General features: G+C 39.3%; 2 protein-coding genes across 2 annotated transcripts; one reads left to right on the top strand and one right to left on the bottom strand.

Annotated features, from left to right (window-relative positions):
- The first annotated feature begins 2,956 nt into the window (after positions 1–2,956).
- LOC123037953 (skin secretory protein xP2-like) lies at positions 2,957–3,523 on the top strand. Its single transcript, XM_044460866.1, has one exon. It carries the CDS (start codon positions 2,957–2,959, stop codon positions 3,521–3,523), a length of 567 nt encoding a protein of 188 aa, XP_044316801.1.
- Positions 3,524–14,806: 11,283 nt separating this feature from the next.
- LOC108045220 lies at positions 14,807–18,550 on the bottom strand. The gene has a single exon (XM_017124460.2). The coding sequence runs from the start codon at positions 17,463–17,465 to the stop codon at positions 15,852–15,854; it is 1,614 nt and encodes a 537-aa protein (XP_016979949.1). The 5' UTR covers positions 17,466–18,550; the 3' UTR covers positions 14,807–15,851.
- Positions 18,551–21,224: the final 2,674 nt, after the last annotated feature.

The raw sequence follows: 21,224 nt of genomic DNA, 5'->3' as shown, positions 1-21,224 counted from the left end.
CAGTAGCACATCAGCAATACACCAGCAACAACACACCAGCAACAACACACCAGCAACAACACACCAGCAACAACACACCAGCAACAACACACCAGCAACAACACACCAGCAACAACACAGCAGCAACAACACACATGCAACAACACACCAGCAACAACACACCAGCAACAACACAGCAACAACAACACAGCAGCAACAGCAACAACACACCAGCAACACAGGAGTCCTACCCAAATTCCATCGAAATCCAATAAAAATCAGAGAGCTCAAATTGATAACGCCGAGTGGGCGGATTTGGGGGTGGTACACTCATAAAAAAAAATTAACTGCATACTCCATATAATTTTGATGGATAAATAATAGAGTTGACTTAAAAGCTTTTGGTAACAAAAGACCGAGTTCGCATCCCATCCGTGACCAATTAACTTTTTAGTATATTATTACTTTTATAATTAGAATTGTGATGTTTAAATAGAAAAATGTGCTCTGAAATATTGACATTTTTAAGGTACATAACACTTTTAAATACTGCAATACAAAAACTAATCTCTTTCTGTTTACAAAAAAAACTACTTAAGACATGGTCAAGTGTTAGACGTTCTATAGCTAAAACTTCTTGAAATTGTATGGTATATTCATATTTTTTTGAATTTTAAAACGGTATGAAAAAGAAATACAAGTGGGTGGGAATTTTCCTGGGTGCATCCAGACACAGAATTATCACCTGGATGAGAGAGGGTCCCAACCCGGGGAACAAAGCTCATTAGTTGGCCCAGACTCACCCGCGATGACGTAGTTAAATGATCGAAATCGTGACGTCAATGATAGTGAGATCCTATGCAACAGCGGAAAATGCCGTTACGATATGGTTAAATCTCCTTAATGTTACACAGAAAAATAAACCCATTCTATCAGTTCTGTATGATTAAGATCTTAGGGATCACTACACACAGAGAAACTTTAAGACCTTATGTGTTCAATGGTGTCATATTTTGTTATTGAAACTATATCAGTGGATAATTTCACAGATTCACACAGGAAAACAAATTCAAATTTGGTATAAGAAGTATATTATACCAAATTTGAATACGAGTAATAAACATTATACAAATGTTAAAAGATAGCCACCTAGAGAAACAGTATTATGTGGTCATCTTTAATTTGGAAAATGCTAGGTGTTATTGGCAAAAATATTCCCAGCAGTTCGTGGCCAGGTTTTTAAATTCAGGGAATAATCTGAAATTGCAGTGAAATTTATTTAGCTCGTACAATTTGTGTGTTATTTTTCTTACAAAAAATATAAACACAGCCTAATATTGTGTTTACCCTATAATGTCTGGGCATTGTTATACAAATAAGTGCATATCATTGTTTGTTTATGGGAACATGGGAAGCTGGCTTTGTAAATCAGCGAACATGGGCTTTAATGTAAATAAACAAAATTCACAAGAGAGAAAGAGATATTTACACAAATGAAGAGTCACTAAGAGAAATCCACAAAAAAAAGGAGAAAAAGACTTTCTTAAGATCGCCAACAAGATCCTTATTAAATATGAGTCACAAATCACTTTCTCCAGGAGAAAGTTAAGGCCATTAACAATTATTTATCAAATTGCATAACCTGTAGGGATGCGATCTTCTTGGGAGTAATCATTTTTTTTTTGCAAAGCTTCCTGGGAGGAAGATCTTTGGTGAGATCGCTCTCTTCCGAAATCTCAAGGCCTCCGCCCACTCCGCCCACTTCCCCCGCCTCCTCTCTGATTTCCCTTATCAGTTGAACGATCTCATTTTCACACGATCCACGCTTTACGCATGAGCGGTTTCTCTTTGTCTCCCTCGCTCTCATTCGCTATCACTGATGCTAGTGACGTCAATGGGACCGGTCCACAAGTCCAAGTTAGTGCTGGTGTTCCAGCCAATTTATGGCTATATACCAGACAAATAAATTAAAAAAAAAAATTTTCTAAATTTTTATTATAAATATATATAACACGAAATATTAACTTTCATAAATCAATTTACTTTTTACATAAGCAAGGCGAAGTTCAACTTTAGTTTCCTCATTTTGTTTATTATTTTAATAGATCAACAATTAATTAATTTACTTCCAATATGCCTAAGCTTTTTTAAAAAACAGTATTCTTTAAGTAACTTATCTGCATATTTATTTTTAAGGACGAGGCTTTGCTGCCTGGCTTCGTCAGGATACTGATACTGATAATAATTTAAAAATCGACTATTACTAACAGGTTTTAATAGCTTTTTTTCCAGTTAATTCCACCACCACTAATTGAATCCCAGTGCCCAGCAAATAGCTTCGTTATAGCGGAGACAACCTCCACAGGTGAAGCTTTTCAGTAAGGTAGATCAAAAGCTTAAAAACGATCGAGGGATCATTAGGTTTTAATTTACTTTAAATTTATTTGTATACTCCTTACTTTTTGGAAACTGCACTCCCTTAATTCGTTTACCCACTTGCGAACTATCTAATTATTCAAGCTAGTGACTTGCTAATTTTCTCGAAATCATTAAGATTACCTTTTAGTTCCGACTTTTGGAGCAATAATAACGATGATTAATGAGGTGGTGTTTTTTCCAAAATGACATTTCAAAAAATCAGAGACTTGCCTTAATTACAAAGTAAAAGATTTAGTTGCTTTTGTTCTACTTAATATTAATGGTACACTTAAGGTTTTCTATAATTAAAAATATTTTATTTTTTATTTTATACTTAACTTACTTAAGTTAACTAACTAGATTTTAACTATTATTTATTATTTTATATATTTTATATTTCATATTCCTGTGACAATACAAGGAATATCTCTATTTCTGTTGAAAGCCTAATAAATGTATTTTTTTTGTAAAATATTCTCTTCTTACTTCTTAATTTTTTATTAGGGCGGGTCTTAATCATCCCTGTGAAATATCATTCCACCCCAATGGTGATCCTTACATGGCTTACCTTCTTCTTGGCCGCTTCGGCGGCACTGATCACGTAGAGATCGACGATGCCCAGGAGGCAGTCGTCGCAGCGGCAGACATCCTCGCCGAAGGCCAGCGAGCCCAGGCTGCTGGTGGAGTCCAGGGAGTCAGTGCGTCGCAGGCGGCTGACCACGCCCATACCCAGGCCCAGTCCCAATCCCAAGGCCAGGGGGAGGGGCAGGCCAACGCCAACTCCCCCACGACCGTGGGCGGGTTGGGGGACGTGGGCGAGGGCGTGGCCGAGCCGGTGGAAGCGGGCGGAGATGCGGGGGCGGTGGCGGTGGCAGTAGCGGCGGCAGCGGAGGGAGCACCGCCAGCAGCGGCGGCCGCCTCGATCTTGCGGGCCAGCAGCTGCTCCATGAGCGTCCGCGGCCGCGAAGAGGAGGGGAAGAGGGCCATGTCCGCCAGGCGATTGCCACCCACTCCGGCCCCTGCTGCTGCTGCTGCTCCTGCTCCAGCTCCCGCGCCTCCCCCCGCTCCCTCTGCCGCTCCTCCTGGTCCTCCGTCCACCTCCGCTGGCGACAAGTTCCTTGCCTAAGTCTTTCGTTTGCCCTCGTGCAACACGTTACGATTTCCGATCGAGATGCCGACAATGTATCTTAGCTAAGCGAGAGTTGAAACATACCTGTAAAAAATAAAGAGAAAAAGTAGTTATTATTATATATTAAGATAATTTTATTTTTAAATTAAAGGCCAACTTTGACATTCATTGATTGAAGTTCATCAGATTAAGCGAGCAATATGTGAATGATTTATTTCCATTCATAATTTATAACTAAAAATCCACTCCATTTATGTTGAAGCGCAAAAGTATAAATCAATTGGAATTTTTTTGGTTGACATGTTCCATATCAATATTGAATATATTAAACTCCGCCAGCCAAAGTCCTCAACACAATCTTATCTCTTCATGACTTCTTTGGACAAGCTATAATTTATGGACCGCATGAGATTAGTTTAATTGATTGAACCATTAAAAATAATCCATAGACGCCCATACATTCATATTTACAACCTCCTATAGTTTTCACAATTTAAATTAATGACTCTCATCTATTTAAGTTGAGTAGACTTGTATCAATATTGAATGGCATTAAGGTTGAGAGAGCTAATTGAATTAATCATTTAAATCTATTAATTTTCGAGGAAGGGGAAATCCCCTGCTAGTTTTTGTTTAACCATTTTTATACTTTTGCAGAGAATTTTTAATCATAATTATAATTTATTAGATGAATATTGCCCGAAGAATCGTTCAATTAAATTATTCGCTCTAGTTTGTTTTTCCCAGTTTAAATTAATCACTCCAATCTATTTCAACTGACATGCCCAGTATCAATATTTGCATAAGATATCTTATAAATTCGGCAAATTAGCTTAATCAACGAAATCTTTTTCGACTGACATGACCAGTATCAATATGGAATATTGATCTCCACACCCCAGACAATCTTATCGCGGCGTGGCTTCTTTGGACATTCGCAATTTAAAAATTTATGGACCACAATTTGTTGTGTGTCGGCGCTTATCTGAATGGATCAATGGATAAAGTGGGGAGGGGGGGATGGGAGGAGGGGGTCCATATGCCATATCCATATCCAAAATGGATAAAGAGTCGCAAAAGGAAAAGAGATCTGGGGTTGGGGCGTTAGAAGTGGCATTCGCTTAATCGCAGAGCTGATAAAAGTTTCTTGTTAATTAACATGAAAGTGCAGCAGACACGGTCGAGATTTGTATTTTTCCTTTAAAAACGGAAAATTGAAACCTGCCGTTGGGGGAAAAACTGGCTCGGACTCCTTAGCCAGTTTTCCAGTCGTCATCGGCATCATATCGCCGCATTTATGCGCACATAAAAGTTAAATAATAGATCCAAAAGATACTTTTGCAGCGAACCGAGCAACTCCGACTCCAGATCCAACTGCAGCAACTCCAATTGCAGTTCCGACCAGTTGTTGTTAGCCAAATGATTTATAAGCGGCTCTGGTATTTGTTGTAGGCTCGCTTTGGCCGTTGTTATACCCTGACCATAAATCCGAAAGGGGTACTACAATTTAATAGCCAGGCAGGGGGATCATCTACCCATCTAATAAATAAACTTAGCAGGCGAAAAGAAACATTCTCTGATTTAGTTTTAGCCTTGCCAACTTTACCTAAGTTTCTATCCTTTAAAAACGTGCCTTTTCCAAATTAAAAATAGGTCATTAATGTGTTTAGTGTTTATCAACTTGAACTTGATTTATTCGGGAGCATGTCTCATATTTTCTATCCACTCATCTTTGAATGAATTTATGAATAAATAAGTTATTATTAAAATATATATTGTCATGACTAAGTATAATTATACAAACACACTTTAAAAGTTCGAGTTCTAGGGAAGATGTGTTATTCACTGACTTTAATTTTACCCATACTTAATTCACGAGCATTTCTCTTAGATAATAATGATAAATAAAGAACAACCAGTCAAAAAAATGATAGTATCGGAGTAAAAAATTCATTAACTACTTTCTCTCTATTTTTAAATCATCGGTAATCAATTTTCAAACTAAAGAATTGTTAATCTTTGTTTCAACCAACATAACCCTGTATATACATAAATAAAATATTAATATGGAAATTTTTGTTTAATCAAAATTAAATTTTGTAGCAACGAATTAAATATTTTTAATGTAAGAATGAGATGAGACAAGATCAGGAGGATAAAACAATATGAATAATATCAAATCAAACGGCCTTAACTTTTTTCAATTTTGCTTGTGGGCAGTGAGTTACAATTCACTTTTTAATTAAACAACAGATAAAAAGATTGTTAAATAAATAAATGTAACAATAATAAAATGGAATGGCAATGATTAGATTAATAACAGCAATCGGTTCAGATATCTAACGATACCGATACCGAAACCGAGTGCAGTAGAGCAAACCCAGTTCGTCTTGTTTGTTTGTGGGCCCCCTTCGCCATTTCCTCGCCATTTTCCCGCCACCCAATCGCGTTGGCTTCGCTTTAGTTTTTCCAGCTTTTCCAGCCAAAAGCCAACACCCCCTCTTTCCCCCCTCCGTCAGTTTTCCCCCACCATGTTTGTGTTGTATTGCTTAAGCCAACTGTCTTGTACTTTTATGGGCGCTCGTCTTATCAATAATTTATGTCAGATTATACCGTTATGTCACAATAAATTAAAGTTGGCAACTTATTTTCCAGACTCCACACTCCACACACCACACACCACAAACCACAAGCCACACACTCGGTTTGTATTTGGCTTTTAAATTTTTTATTATGGCCAAATCTGTCAGTTTAGTGGCACATTTGGAAAAGTGCCTCAGGCTGCGGGCTCCTCTCCACCGATTTACTGGCTGATCCAGTTGAGATCGGCGGGACATCTTTGGCCACTATATATATATACATATATAGTTATATATATACATATATATTTATATTCCGCCGTTGGCGTGCGGTGGCAAATTTCACTGTCACGCCTCGTTTTCAATTAACTTGTTGGCGGTCCGCCGCAGTGGCCATAAATCAAATGAGTGCCCAGTTAGTAGACCCCCCTCACCCCCTCCACCACTCCACCTCCTTGGTTTTTCCTACACACATATTTTTTCCATCCTCGGAGCACTTTGATTTATGAAGATCGCTTCATTTGGCTGCCGCTTGCATGTCAAAGTTTATCGACTTCTGATTAATGCCTTTGTCGGCGCCTCACAGGCTCCACTGTACGTCCGCCGTCCAGTGGCCACTGTATAGCGACCATAAAAGCCACTGCAACTGCAACTGCAACTGCTGTTTATGGTAGTTGCATGTCAGGCCCCTAGGGTCAGTTTATAAAATATATATCTGTAGTATTTCTGGCAGATGGATAAACCTGCTGCACACTCAAAAACCCACTCACTGCTCACACTCGGCTGGGAATCCTCGACTTCAACACCGCGGGGGGGGAAATAAAAAAAAAAACAAAACTAAGTAACACAAAATAAATAAAAACCGAACAGAAATTGTTTTCACGAGGTTTGGTTAATGCCTTTTATTTGTATTTTCGCTGGGATCGTTGGGTATGGAGAGTACATATGGTGGCGTATCGGAACGAATCGGAGCGGCGATCGGCCGCTTGTTGACTTTGGAACGGCACTCGGGCAACTGAGGCATCGCCGTTACAGCGGCAACAAGCAAAGCTCCCCAACTAACAACCGATTGCTGCCGCAAACGAAGTTGAAAACCGAAGTGATCGGCGTTGAAACGATCGTATAAAAAGGCGGAGCGGGGGGAGGGGGGAGTGGTTGATAGTGAAGGTTTGGGGAACGTTTTGAACGCTCTGAACCGAACCGCACCGAACCCAATTGAGAACTATCCTTAATCCTGGCCACTCCAAATCCCCAGACGTAATCGCCACATAAATCAGGCGGCGACACAGCGACAACATGATGGAATAATGACGCTGATTGAAACATGCAAAACCCCAGCGACAAACGTCAAGCGGCCCAAGGGTCCGAAAACCCTTCACTGACTCCCGGTGCCAATTCCTTTCATACACTGCGAACAAATAGTGATTAAAAATAAAGGCTTTAATTGCAAGGCTAGCGCTATATCTTTATGAAAATAAATCGTAGACTACAAAGACATTTTTTTTACTATATTTTACATTTTATTATATTTTATAAATATATATCCTATGTGTTCCCTCGTTAAACATCAGCCAAAGGCATAGTAAATCAAAAGAGTTCAAAGTATTCGACAGTTGTCTTAAAGTCTAAAATATTGGCACCTAAACTTCAAAATGCCAAAGTTAAAACAAATTTTAAATATTGTTATTTTAAAAATCTACCATATATTAAACGAAAACTATTTAAATTTTAATATTGAACTTGATATTACCAATCAATAATCAGTTCTATATACAGAAAATGACTCCCAAAAAACCTGTTTAAAATTTTATCTATATAGGTTTTTTTTCTGAGTGTAGGGCCCAACTCAGAGTCTTTAGTTCAAAAACCCAACTCGGACTCCTTGTCGCCGATCCTCTGACAAGGCGACTAATTGCGGCGGCAAATTGCCGCTGGCATTTGATTTGCATAATGCAAATTGCCGGCGTCTCTAATCGGTAGCGCTCCATCTTCGCCGCCCTGGGATATAGACCCACCAACCCCCCCTCCCTCGAACTTGGGAGACCTCGCGGAACTTGGCTTTATGACGAGCGCGGCTGTCACAATATTTGTGTGCTATTAATTGACCACTTGACGCCCCCCGCCCCCTGCCAGCCACGCCCCCAATCGAGGTATACTAAGTGTTTTATGGAGTCGCACTGATGGCTTGAACCGATAAGCAGGCAGCTGGATGTGGATGTGGATGTGGATGTGGTTGGTGATGTGGCTATGGAGACGGAGTACCCAATTCCAATTCCAATTCCAATCCCAATCCAAATCCAAATCCCAGTCATAGCCTGTCATATGGAGTGGAGTCTCGAGTGGAGCGAAAAAGCCGCACAGATGCAAAGATACATACGGAATGAGGCTGGGATTTCGAATAGGAATGGGTCTGTATCACGAGTTGGTTGCAAAATTAAGTGTTCTATTATCTCAGACACAGGCGGAAAAACAGCAAATAAAATAAGAAGTATACTTTACTAAATGCATACTTTGCTTATTTATGTTGATTTTTAAAGTTTTTAATCACAAGAAGCCAACACAATCGAAAAATATAATAATATATATATATATAAACTAAAAAATAAACAGTTTTAATTTTTACCAGCTAAATAAATATTTTATTTTATTTTGGTCCTTTTTAATTTAATTTTAGACTGATATATTCTAGGCAAGGAATAACACAAATTGTATTTAAATTCGAATTTAAAAAAAAGAAAAAATGGGTCTTGTTAAATATCAAACAATGCTAATTAATTAAATGCAAATTCATATAATTACAATATTATATTATATAAATAACTTGTTTTTAAATAGACGATTAATTGGTTGGAAAACAGTCAGCGGTTTGGTAAACTCAAGGTCAAGTTGGTTCGGATTTGAAATTATGTCGAAAACACGACTTTGTGCCAAAGATACAAAGCAATTGTCATGAAATAAAAACACTGAAAATTGTTATATTTTTAAGTGAATTGTATTTTTTTGATTTTTGAAAATAGTTTGTTTTAAAACATTTTTTTATTATTTAATGAGGCATAAATAACTTAATGTTTTAATATAATTTTATTTGTTTTGCAAGGTTGATCTCTCAGTGTAGTCATAATCGAAGTTGCCACCTCAACCCCCCCTCCCTGTGATCAAAGAGACCTATCCAATTTCTTTATCTGTTCTTCGGTTATCTGCACTGTGGCCATCTAATATTAGAAGGCGATATCTATTGCCTTGTACAAGTGCTCTTGTTTCCCTTATCAGCAATTGGCACAACATGCCAGCATTATTTAGGGAGCGCCTCTTCGGAGGTCTTACTGTACTAGCAGATTCGGTAACGAATTGTGCATAGACCTTCAGATATTTGCTAATTTCTTTATTGCCATGGCAATTTACTGAAATGGCATGGAAAAGTTCGGAATATCTATTTTTGGCGCTATTTTATTATACTTTATCTGAACATGTGCCGATTGAGTTTATTTATTTTATATTAAACATTAATATATTAAACGTTTAATAATGTTTGATGTTTGCACTCTTTTTTAAAAGGCACTTGATATAATATAATTTCTGAGTAAAACGAAAGTTTTTCCACTTCGTGATGTGGGAGAAAATAGGTAGCAGCTGGCTTGGGAAATGTTTTGTTAACTATATCTGATTTTGTATAATTTTGTTTTCCAAGTATCAGTAGTCTGCTCGCCGGTAATTTACTGCAGCTGCAATTAACTGGAATCGAATAAAGCAAACATTTTTGGTTTGTTTTGGCGATTACGGCTCTGAATAAAATCCAGGAAATACTGGTTATGGCTGAACTAAATCAGTTTTAGAACCAAGAAGAGCTGTAAACGGAAACCCAGCAGTCGAGTGTAAATCAAAACCCATCCCACATGTTGCATGTTGCATGTGGCTGGTGGCGCGTGTGTTTCGGGTACCATCGCTTGGGGACATGCGACACAACTACATAACCTTTAAGGGGTCTACAAAAAAAATGGGGGGGTCTTTAAAAAGAGGAAGGCAGGTGATAGCAAGGGGTTAAGAAGGGGCAGGGCGACTGCCTGCACTTACAGGAATGACAAATATGCTGGCACGCAAGCTCCATTGCACAGTAAAAAACTAAATATTCTGGAATATTTCGAGATTTTAAGCCACTAATTTAGACGCTCAAAAGTATGCTGTGAAATTTATTCAATGTCTTTAAAGCCTCCCAAAACATTTAAACGCATAAAATCAATACTTATGGTATCAAAAATATATATGTATATATTAATTCTATTTTCACAATGATTAATATAAACTACAAAAAAATATAATTCACAAATAAAACTGCCTAAAATGTTCTATTTTTAGGCAGGTGGTTGTTTGATCTTTCTAGAAATGAGTCTTTTGTTAACTTTTCCATGATTTTTTACTGTGTAGATTGCTGGTCCCACAAGATCGACGACTCGGATTCAATTCAGTGGAAATTGCAAACGCGAAACAAACAAAACCAGCCGTGGAATCAGAGAACCAGCAGAAAAACAAAACAAAAACTGAAAATAAACAAACAACTTCGACAAGAGCAAATGACGCAAATTGCGCACACCCGAGAATACAAGCCGGACTCCAAAGGGTCTCCGATCTGGGATTTGGGACTGGACCTCGGATTGGACCTGCAACCTGAGATCCCAGCTGCAAAACCGCATCTTCTTAAAAAAATATATTTTTTTGAAATACCCTTAATATAAAAGTAATGGCAAATGACAGCTCACTTTTAAAAATAGGCAAAGAAATTAACTTTTCCATAATTAAACTTGCAATTTATTATGAATTTTGACAAGATAATACCTATTTTATGTTCTATATTTGGAGCCACCCAAACTGTTGCACCTTTCCAAATTAATCGATCAATCAGTGCCATAAGTGACTTTAATTACCGATTATTTCGATAGCCGTTACTCTGATACAAAAGAACCGATAAGTATATATAGTAAAACAGAACCCTGATTTTTGGCAGACATTTATAACTGATTATTTCAATGACAATCAAAATTCTATGCCAAAAAATTAAACGATAATTTTAAAATTGTATCTATTCTAACGTGATAAATAATCAAAAGTTCATTAAAGTAAGACTTTTATTGACGATAACTTCAATATTCAACACCTTAATTGACAACACTTAATTTTTATATAATAATGACTAATTCTTATAAACAATAAAAAAGCAAAAATGTCATATATAAAAAATAAACCAATAAATTATGACTCATTTATGAATTTATGACAAATTTGTCTATAGATAATGCACCTCAAAGTTCGATAGCCTCTTGAATTTCGTCAGATTTTGTGTACTTAAAATTCAAGGGGTTAATGATAACCTAATTTTAATTAATAATAGTGTAATGTTCTATAAAACCCTGATTTTTTATTGACCTTAATTACCAATTTTTCGATAGTAATTCGATACACTGTACAAAACTATACAAGTGCTATTAAGCCCCGCGTTTCGATTGGTTTCCAATAGGGTATCCCAAGCTGATCTTTAATTCCTACGAGAATTCTTTGTGGCTTCCGGGGGGCGGAAAAGGGCATGGTGGCACAGTGGGGGGAAGGGGGAAGGGTGGTTCAGTATTGCGGCAATATAATTTACTTGCGACGATCTTTGCCGCGATCGCTGATGGGCGACAGCTGCTGACGTCAACGGAAGTTGTCGCTTGCGCGAAGGTCAACGGATTGTACCACAAAAAGTTCTCCCAGATCCGACTTACAAGGGTAGGGGAAGGAGGGGTAGTTGTAAGGGGGCAGATCTCGCCGCTAAATCGATTTCTCACACAATTAGTGGGCGTCATAATTCCCATTCCCATTCCCATTCCAATTCCAATTCCTCTGACGAATTTCCCCCCGATACCCACTTTATACCCCGATGTGTTGATTAGATATGACACTGGGAATGGGTCTGGAAATGGGACTGGGACTGGAAATGGGACTGGGACTGGGTCTGAGACTGGGACGGGCTGATCGGACTGTGACGGATGTGCACGACCCACAGAGACCATAAAGGCTATTAAAAAAAAACACACACCACACGATCCAATCATAATGGTAAATGCCGTTGAACGTCAGGCAAAGATCGACTACACTTCCCTCTAAAACGGTGATAACAATTCGAATGTGACTAACCATTTTTATGATATCTCGAAAATTCTACCTTTAAAAAAGATTTTACACTTTACACTGGAACACTAACCGAGGGTTAAAAACCAGTTCTTAACTGAACTAAACCAATATGGAACCAAACCAAACCGCTTTTTCCTGCTTATAACAGAAGCGTTAAATGGAAACACACGTATTTAAAACTAATATTTTCCCTTTTTAAAATAAAATGGGCCCAAATATTCTTTTAATATAGGTTTGAATTTATTTTTTTTAGATTACTATCTATCTTATAAAAATTGTTAGGGCTGTACAAATATTATCTATCAGTTGTCATTAACCATTTTCCATGTAGACACAATCTTATTTGAGGTGTTATATATAAATGAAATAATCTTGAAATTTCTAAAATTGCATTCTTATCAAATGCAATAAATGAGCTCATCAAATATAGATGTGGAAACTTTTTTATCTGAATTATAACAATATTATTTAACATGAGCAAACACATATTTCCCAGCTTAAACATAATAAACTAATATAGTAATAATAAAAAAAGGCATTACTTTCTATACAAATTTTGTGATAGAATGAAAATTAAATAATGGTCTCAATTGTTATATATACTCAATTACAAAGCGATACTTTGGATCAATATTTTTCTAGGTGTAGAAATGATGTTCCACCCTTGAGGAAGCTTTATAGATTTGGTTCGTCTTGATAAGTTTGTATTGAAAGGCAAATAGTAATTTGTATTCTTGTATATATCCTATATCTGCGTCATATTTCCTGTTTATTATGGGATAATTTGTATCAATATTTTGAGGTTCATAAAGAAGATATTTATTCCATGAAGAGAGTCTGTTGGCAGATTGTCGCTGACTTTGCACTTCAGAGCTGATATCATTATTAATGATCACGACTCGGATCAGGAGAGGAGCAGATCGGATGGGGGGATAAACAAAGCCACCCCAGTGACGTCACAGCGACGTCAGCGGACCAAATGGCGATTGTCGGTGACTTTGGGGCACCCACACATGGGCTTTATCTTTAAGTAAGCAAGAGGCATTTCTGTGAAGCCCACGCCGCAGTGTCCGTTGCCCACAATAGCTAAACAATACGAAGACAGCCTCGGGCCTTCAGTCCTCAGTTCTCAGTCCCCAGACCTCAGTTCCCATCACAAACAGAGGGAAAAAAACCCATCCCATTCCACTTCAAAAATGGAATGCGAAGAATAACTAAACAAGATCGTCCCTCGAGGTCTTCCAACCCCCCCTCCCCCGTCTAAAACTGTAATGACAACTGCGATAAGGTGCGGTGACAGGCGAACGGGTGAGTAGGATACCAGGAAATGGGGGTCCCAAGAATGCCAAGCACCGGTGATATCAGGTGAAATTAACAAACGCCCAGCATCATGTGGCTGTGGGGCCCATGATAATGCCCGTACTTCTACGACTCAAAATATGAATGAAACTTGATGTCGTTGCGAGGAAAAACCGACTCGAGTGATAGGAGGAAAGTCACTTGACATATGGCAATATCCAGTAATTGGATTTTAGTTTGTGCCTCAAGTAGATTAGTGTTGCTTTATCAAAACACAAACAGAAACCAAAAAAAATATGTAATCAAGGGAATAGCAAGATATTGATTATTTTCCCCACATTTAAATTCTAAACAAATCTGGTACACTTGTTGAGATGCGTTTTGTTTATAGAGCATATTTACAAGCAAATGTAAAGCAAATCTGAAGCAATGCTCATAACAAATAAACGCAGAGACGGAAGTTGAATAAGAATCGTATTCAAATGGGTTGAAGCTGGTAATGACATGCTAATAAAATTGAAGTTAATCCTACAGCGACGTGGAGGTTGAATATAAAGTGTATGCAAAAGAGTGCTATAAATTAAATGACCTTTCATAATGAAAACTGTATACTATAATTCTGAATTTAATTCTGAGGTAGTTTTAAGAATTCAAGAAAAATAGACCTATAAAAATATAGCTGACACCCAAAATGGTAATGTTTTGCAAGAGTTTCTCCATCTGAGACTGTTTTATCAACAAAAGTGATACTGGTAAGTAAGATCCCCATGACTTATGGAGTAATCCCCTCCGGCTCGAGGGCTCGTGTGTCATATAGACATGTATGCGGGTCTTAATGGGAACGGTGACGTATGCGCGATATCGCTCATCCCCCGATAATAAAGCCGTAAGGCAGAGCGTTATACAATTGACTTAGTCCGACGGATGGTATCATCACAGATACAACCATGTACATATATACCATATGGTATATAGTATATAGTATATGGTATTAAGCACACTCCACCCTCGTGGGTTGAAGAAGAGCATTTCCAGACCATTTCTGGGATCCCTCCGATTATTGCTTTTGTGGCTCGTCGGCGGCGAGGGCATATGTGTATACTATATAAATGCCAGGGAGATAAACCCTCTTGATAAGCGCGTAACATTATTAACCAAACACACACACGCACACGTATATATATATATCTCTTTCAAACACATGCACACATACAGATAGACGGCGACATATCCAGGTGGATTGCTTTATTATTGTTATCATGACGCCGAAAATTCGGTTTCTAATACTTTTATTTGCTTTACAAACTTTCTGCCGTCTGTCGACAACAACAAGAATGGGATAACCATTATATAAATGTAAATATGTGCTGGTTTATATATGTACATAATATTTATCTATAATACAATATACAGTTAACTAAGATAAGCTTTTTGTCGTCGCTGTCGCTGTGGTTGTGTGTTGCCGTTGTTCCATTTCTAGATATAAAAAAAAGGAATAAACGAACCGAGTCGAACCGAGGTTTTCGTATTTTGATTATATTTTTTATTTAATTTTCAACATCAGACATATCGTTCTCATTCACACGAAAGCCACAAAAAAAAGGGAATAATAATAATAATAATAGCAAACGGAAAGCGGAGCAACAGAACCTCATTTTTGTGATAAGATAAAAATCAAATTAATTAACAGCCTTTTAAGCAAACGCACACAAACACTCGCAAAAATACCTGCATATACACGGTGGGAAAAAACGTCAGCTGATGTCGGAACTTATCGTTCTGTAATTGTAAATCTCATGGTAAGATCAGGGGATCTCAAGGCTATCTTTAGAACAAGATGAAACTCTTGAAATTAATGGTTCGTTGTCGTAATCCCTTTTTTCAATTCCATAGTACAAAAGATTTCCTTTATGTTTTATTTTTAATATATTGTATAAGTCTTATTAATATAGTCTTTTTCATTTGGTACTTTAATTATAATGGTCTTGCAAGTTAATAAACTAAAAAATATTTTCTTCCTTCAAGATATAATACTGCTCTAAAACAACATAAAAGGATCTAAGCTTTAAGATTTGTGTTTTCTCTAATTGATTTGGGAATTAATTATTGATCCTCATTTTTTTAGCACCCGTTTCTCCCTGTGTATATGCACCAAACTGCTTATCTCTTTCGCTGCCATTCAGACCTGCCCTCATTCACTGCTCTTTTATGCTCGCAGAAACAAAAAAAAAATTGGTTAATATTAAATTTACTAGACATTGTCCTTTTTCGCCACCCAAAGTTATTTAGTCTAGTTTGAGATTTCCCTGGTTTGTGACGTCATTGCGGGCGCCTACCTTCTTGGAGCGATCCCGCTGACGATCGCCCAGCTGCGTGGCCGCCAGGAGCTCGCTGATCTGGCGCTCCCGTTCGCGATCCCCCCGCTCGAAGTCCTCCTCGTCGGGATCCTCGAGATTGTCCTCCTGCTCGTGCTCCTCCTCTTCCTCCTCCTCCTCATCCTCCTCCTCCTCCTCCCCGCTGAGGCTGCTGCTCTGCGTGCTGCTCTTCCTGGCCAGCGCCACTCGGATGCCATTCACAATGCACTCGCCTCCGTCCAGGGCGGAAATGGTGGAGCCACAATAGTATAGGTTACTGCAACTACTGGCCGCACTGACATCCGACTGGCCTTCGTCCTTGGCGCATCCCGGTGCCATTCCCGCCGTTCCCGCATGTCCACCATGGCCTCCGTGTCCGCCATGACCATGTCCCGCTTCCAGGGAACAGCGACGCTGGCAACGCGCCCGCTGCAGCCGAAAGTACTCCATCTCCTCCATGCTAATCCCGCAGGCGGTTATGTCGTCGGAGTAGTCGCTGACCACCACTGAGGGTGTGCGTACATAGCGCACGCCCAGGGGCAGTCCACTGCCCCCCAGTTCGCTGTAGGAACTGTGGGTGGATTCGCGTCGCGATCCCGGTGCGGCCACCACCACTCGCTCCTCCAGCAGTACCTTGGTGGGCACACCCACGCAACTGGAGTTGGCTCCGCCGGTGGGCGATGTCAGGGGTGAATCCGGCAGGGCTGTGGGTTCGGCCAGGGGCAGAAGTGCCGGTCGCAGGGGCAAATCCGTCACCGTGAGCGTCATCCGGCGTTGGGGTGGCGGCATCACCACATCCATGCCACAGCCATCGTCCACATCCAGACCCAGGGCGGAATCACTGCTGGCACAGCGTGTGACCTTGAGCTTCTGCTGGCGCGGGGATAGGCCATTGTCCTCGTTGTCACTGCTGTAGGGACTCAGTCCGCCGCCGGTGACATTACATCCCTCATCCGAATTGGAGGCAGTGGCTCCGGGCAGGGCCTTATGCTCCCCCTCGGTCATCTGTTGCTGCTGCTGTTGCTGCTGGACAATCATGGCCTGGAACTGGTCGATCAGCTGTTGCACCGGCTTGCCTGGTTCCGTCTTGCTGGTGGGGTAAGCAGTGCGGTAAGAGGTGCCGTGAGTGGTGCCTCTGGTAGTGCGTTGGCAAGTAGTACTTCCGGTGCCGAAAAAGGCCGCTTTCAATTGAGCCTTGCGAAGGGCCAACTTGTTGGGGAGCTCTTCACATGGATTACCACCGCCGCAGATCTCGTTTATTCCGGTTATATTCTGCTCACTTTTTTTGTGGGTGGGTGGTGTTTTAGTTTTAGCTCCAATCTGCTCCGCTGTTCGCTGATAACTGAACGCCGTTGCCTCTGCCGCCGGCCATTTATTTTCAATTTTAACCGTTGTCGTTGTCGCTTTCGACGTCTCTGCCAGCGTCGCTGCCGGCGTAGGCGTCACCGTCGACGGCGGCGTCGTTATCTTTGGCATGACATCGAATTGGAAAGCGGGGGCGTCAGACGTTCGCGAAACCGTTCCCGAACCGTCGCACGCACTCATCTCACATGGATAATGGGGTGATCGAGGGAAGGGGTGATTGGGGAAGGGGGTTTGGAAGGTGTTCAGAAAGGGTGACAGGTGGGTATTGGGAAGGAAAGAAGTATCTGAAACTAGTGACAAGGTTAGGGATTCGTGAAAAGGATGATCTTACAAAGGAATGAAAATGAACAGTGCATGGGATAGAAAATAGTGTTTCGAAAATAATGTTTTGAAGGGGGCTTTTAATATAGAAAGTAAAACAATAAAAAGTTGATCGAAAGAACATGTAAACGTAAAGGAAATTTAAAAATAAATAAATGGGAGAAGTGAAAATAAAGTGCAGAGTTAAAGTAGAAAACGGAAAATGGTGAGCTAAGAGGAGAGTTAGAGTCAAAGGGAAAGAGAAAGAGAAAATGGGGAGTTAGAGATAAAGATGGTGATAAGGGAAGGATGATGAAATAGAGTTTCTACTGAATAATGGTAGGCAACGTCCGTAAAAAATGGTAAAAATTATATTTTAAGGCGTTGAGGAACTATTCCTCTTGTGGGGAAGAGTGATTTAGTATGAAGAGTAAGTTTAGGAAAGAGAGAGTTTGGAAAATAAGTATAGGAAAGAGTGCAAGGAGTTAGACTTTAGTTAAAAAGGGAAAGAGGTGGTGGAAAACGATGTGAGGCCGAGATCCCGTGACTCGATGCTAACGCCGCTGCTAAGGTAAATTCCACCGAAATTTTAAAGGTGAAAATTACTGTGGACTGTGGAATCCCCGGCAAACATTCTACGTCCGCACTTTCCGAATGGCACCTGTGCGCTGCCGTCGTTGAACTGAAATCGCTTTCTGCGGCTCTGCAGCTCTGCCTCTCTGCCCGTTTTCCAAAGGGGCGGGGAAGAAGAATCGCGGAGAATTGAGAGGAGAAGAGCTGAGAAGTGGAGGAGGAGTAGTGTGGTGTGTGGAGAGGAGAGGAAAAGCAGCTGTTGCGGGCGGGCTTATTATTGTTGATAGTTTTTTGTTTAATTTTATTTATTTATTTTTTGTCGTTCCGTCGCTTTGCCACTGTTCTCGAAATTCAAAGAGGTTTGTGGGGAGAAGGGGGGAGGGGTAATTGTAATTGTGATCTTGAAACGTTGACGCAATGTGCAATGATCCCGCACGTACACACGCATACACCGGTAACTGCTCCAATTGGCGCGCGTAATTGTAAATTGCATTTGAGCACAGAGCACACTCGCACACACACTCGCACACTCGGCAGACGCACGCACGCACACCAGCACACACAGTGACAGACTGACAGACGATGCGACCCAATGCAATAAAGCAGCAGCACCACTACCAGCACATAATCACCACCACACACACAATGTCACACAGATACTGACGCACAATGGGACAAATCGGTGATTTATCGCTTGGGGTGACTAGTGAAATATTCCCACAAAACAATTAAAACAAAAATTATTATGGCGCTTACGCAAATACGCAAGTAAATTGCCAGACAAACAGTTCAAGTTAAGGAATAATACATTTTGACATTTTCATAAATATCCTTATCATGTAAGAGACAATAGGTTAGTTTTGTTATTATAAACATATCAAATCCTATAAATGATTGGTATTTAAGGAAAATGTGGTACTAAGAACACTGTATGTATGTATATATATTTTATCACAAATACAAATATTTGTAGCTTTAAAGAAAATTTTCTTGTTAAGAGCCTTTTCATTATGGTATTATTAATAAAGAAAAACATTCTGAAAATGGTTGCGATTAAATTCCTCAAAAACCAAACCCGGAACAGTCTACTATAATGAAACTGCTTGCGCACATGACTTACGAAATAAGTCAGTATAGCTTAACCACAAACCAACGACCTACGTCAAAACTGATTGTAGTTGCAGAAATTCCGTTGCAAAATGCAAATTTTTTATGAGTTTCAAGAAATACTATATTTACGTACATTCTATAAGTAGTCGATAAAATTGTCAAGTCACTTTAAAAATGGCTCTTAGGCAACAGATTTTTTTGAGAGGAGTTTGGTTAAGGTATAACAAAAACGACAACACACAAGAAAATAAAACCCAATTTCCAATTTCCCATCGACAGGTTCGTTGTCTAAAGTTATTACCAGGTTTTTGTTACGCCCGGAATCTCTATGATAGCACGTGATTCACTGGTTGCGAAATTCCCACCCATGGGGATGATGATGATACGATGGCCATTAAATGTTTATAATGATGATGATGTAGGTGGATGGGCGGCCCACGGTGCGGCATCGCACTTTGTCCAAAACGCCAGCGGCAATGACGTCAGTGGGCGACGAACAACGCAGACGCAACAGCTCAGACAGAGGCAGCGAGATGGCAGACAGAGAGGGGGGATGATGATTACCAAGTAGACAAGGGCGCGGTGATTATTCAACTCCTTACCGCACCCCCAACGAAGCTCCCCCTCCCTGATGCGGTATAAATAACAAGGGGCAATTAAAAATGCAATTTTTTTCCTTTTATTGTTTTATGTGATTTTCTGTCTTTTTTGTTCTGGCACTGTGTGCGTTGTGTTGTTTCTCCGACTTTTTCATATACATGCATATAAATTTATATTATTTTTTTTTTTGTTAACTGACAAGACGCACGGACGCTAGTTGCTGACGCTGATAGGCACCGGCGGAGTGACGTGGTAACAGCTTAAAGTAAGACACCCCCCAGCTCTTCTGCGGTTGTGAAATCAAAACCACTTTAGGTTTACACACCTGCGATTGAGATCGATATACGGCTAAGTTTTGTGCTCGGGCAATTACGTCAATGCATTTGACGAGAGGCGCGAGTAGAGTAGCAAAAAAGTAAACAGAAAACAAAAAAAAAAGTTAGGTGCAAATAAAAATAGTGAAGGATAATGACCAGTTGCATTCTCGTATTCTCGTAACGCTCAACGCTTTTGCCCCACTGACCAAAATCGTAGTTCCGAAGCTTGAAAAGCTCACAAAGTCTCTCAAAGACCAAAGCTACCAGATCAGCTATTTTCCAGATAGATGTACTTTGTGTAATAAGATAGATTCTATAAGATACTTTTGTATGCCATCTCCTTCATATAGGTTTATCTAATATCCATCACATCTAACTCACACTTTTTAACAATAATATTTATTTTATTCTAATATTACTCTTTATATTACCAAATATTATAATCAGGTAAAGTATTAAACTTTATCAGTACAGTAAGAGCATAATATTCAGTAACTTATAAATTTAAATAATTAATGTAATTTGAAATGTAGTCTTTTGTACTTTTGCTATGGATATCCGTTAGGAATCTTTTAAAAACCTAACTTATACCAAACACAATTTACAAATTGCTTAGGAAATAATGGCTTGATTTATTATTGATTTTCTCAAAAAATTAATCATACGCCACGTGACGTAAAACTTCACACACAGCCCACACAACGTATGAGTAATTTATTTTTCCAGAGAAAAATACCTATAATATGACAAAATCGAACTCTCACTATCTTAAACTGTTGCGCAATAAAATTATTTAAAGCAGAAAAATATCGTTTTTAATGGTATAGAAACGTATTTAAACATTACTCATACGACACGTACACCAAGTGCCATTTATTATTATATTTAAAATGCGAGCTGAGCTGTTAGGATAGGAATCTTTAATGAGCTTGCATATATTAACCTATATTAATATCATATAAAGGGGGAAAACATCAATAATATTCCATAATAATGATCTGTGACTGGATAGAGCACCTTAAAAGCCGCGGTATCTAAA

Source organism: Drosophila rhopaloa, unplaced genomic scaffold (assembly GCF_018152115.1).
Source record: "Drosophila rhopaloa isolate 14029-0021.01 unplaced genomic scaffold, ASM1815211v1 contig_3, whole genome shotgun sequence".
Classification (NCBI taxonomy): domain Eukaryota; kingdom Metazoa; phylum Arthropoda; class Insecta; order Diptera; family Drosophilidae; genus Drosophila; species Drosophila rhopaloa.
This window is presented reverse-complemented; position numbering and strand designations above follow the sequence as displayed.

Excerpts from the sequence above, each read along its gene's own strand:
- LOC123037953 (XM_044460866.1), top strand. The coding sequence starts at position 2,957 with ATGGCTTACCTTCTTCTTGGCCGCTTCGGCGGCACTGATCACGTAGAG.
- LOC108045220 (XM_017124460.2), bottom strand. The coding sequence starts at position 17,465 with ATGAGTGCGTGCGACGGTTCGGGAACGGTTTCGCGAACGTCTGACGCC.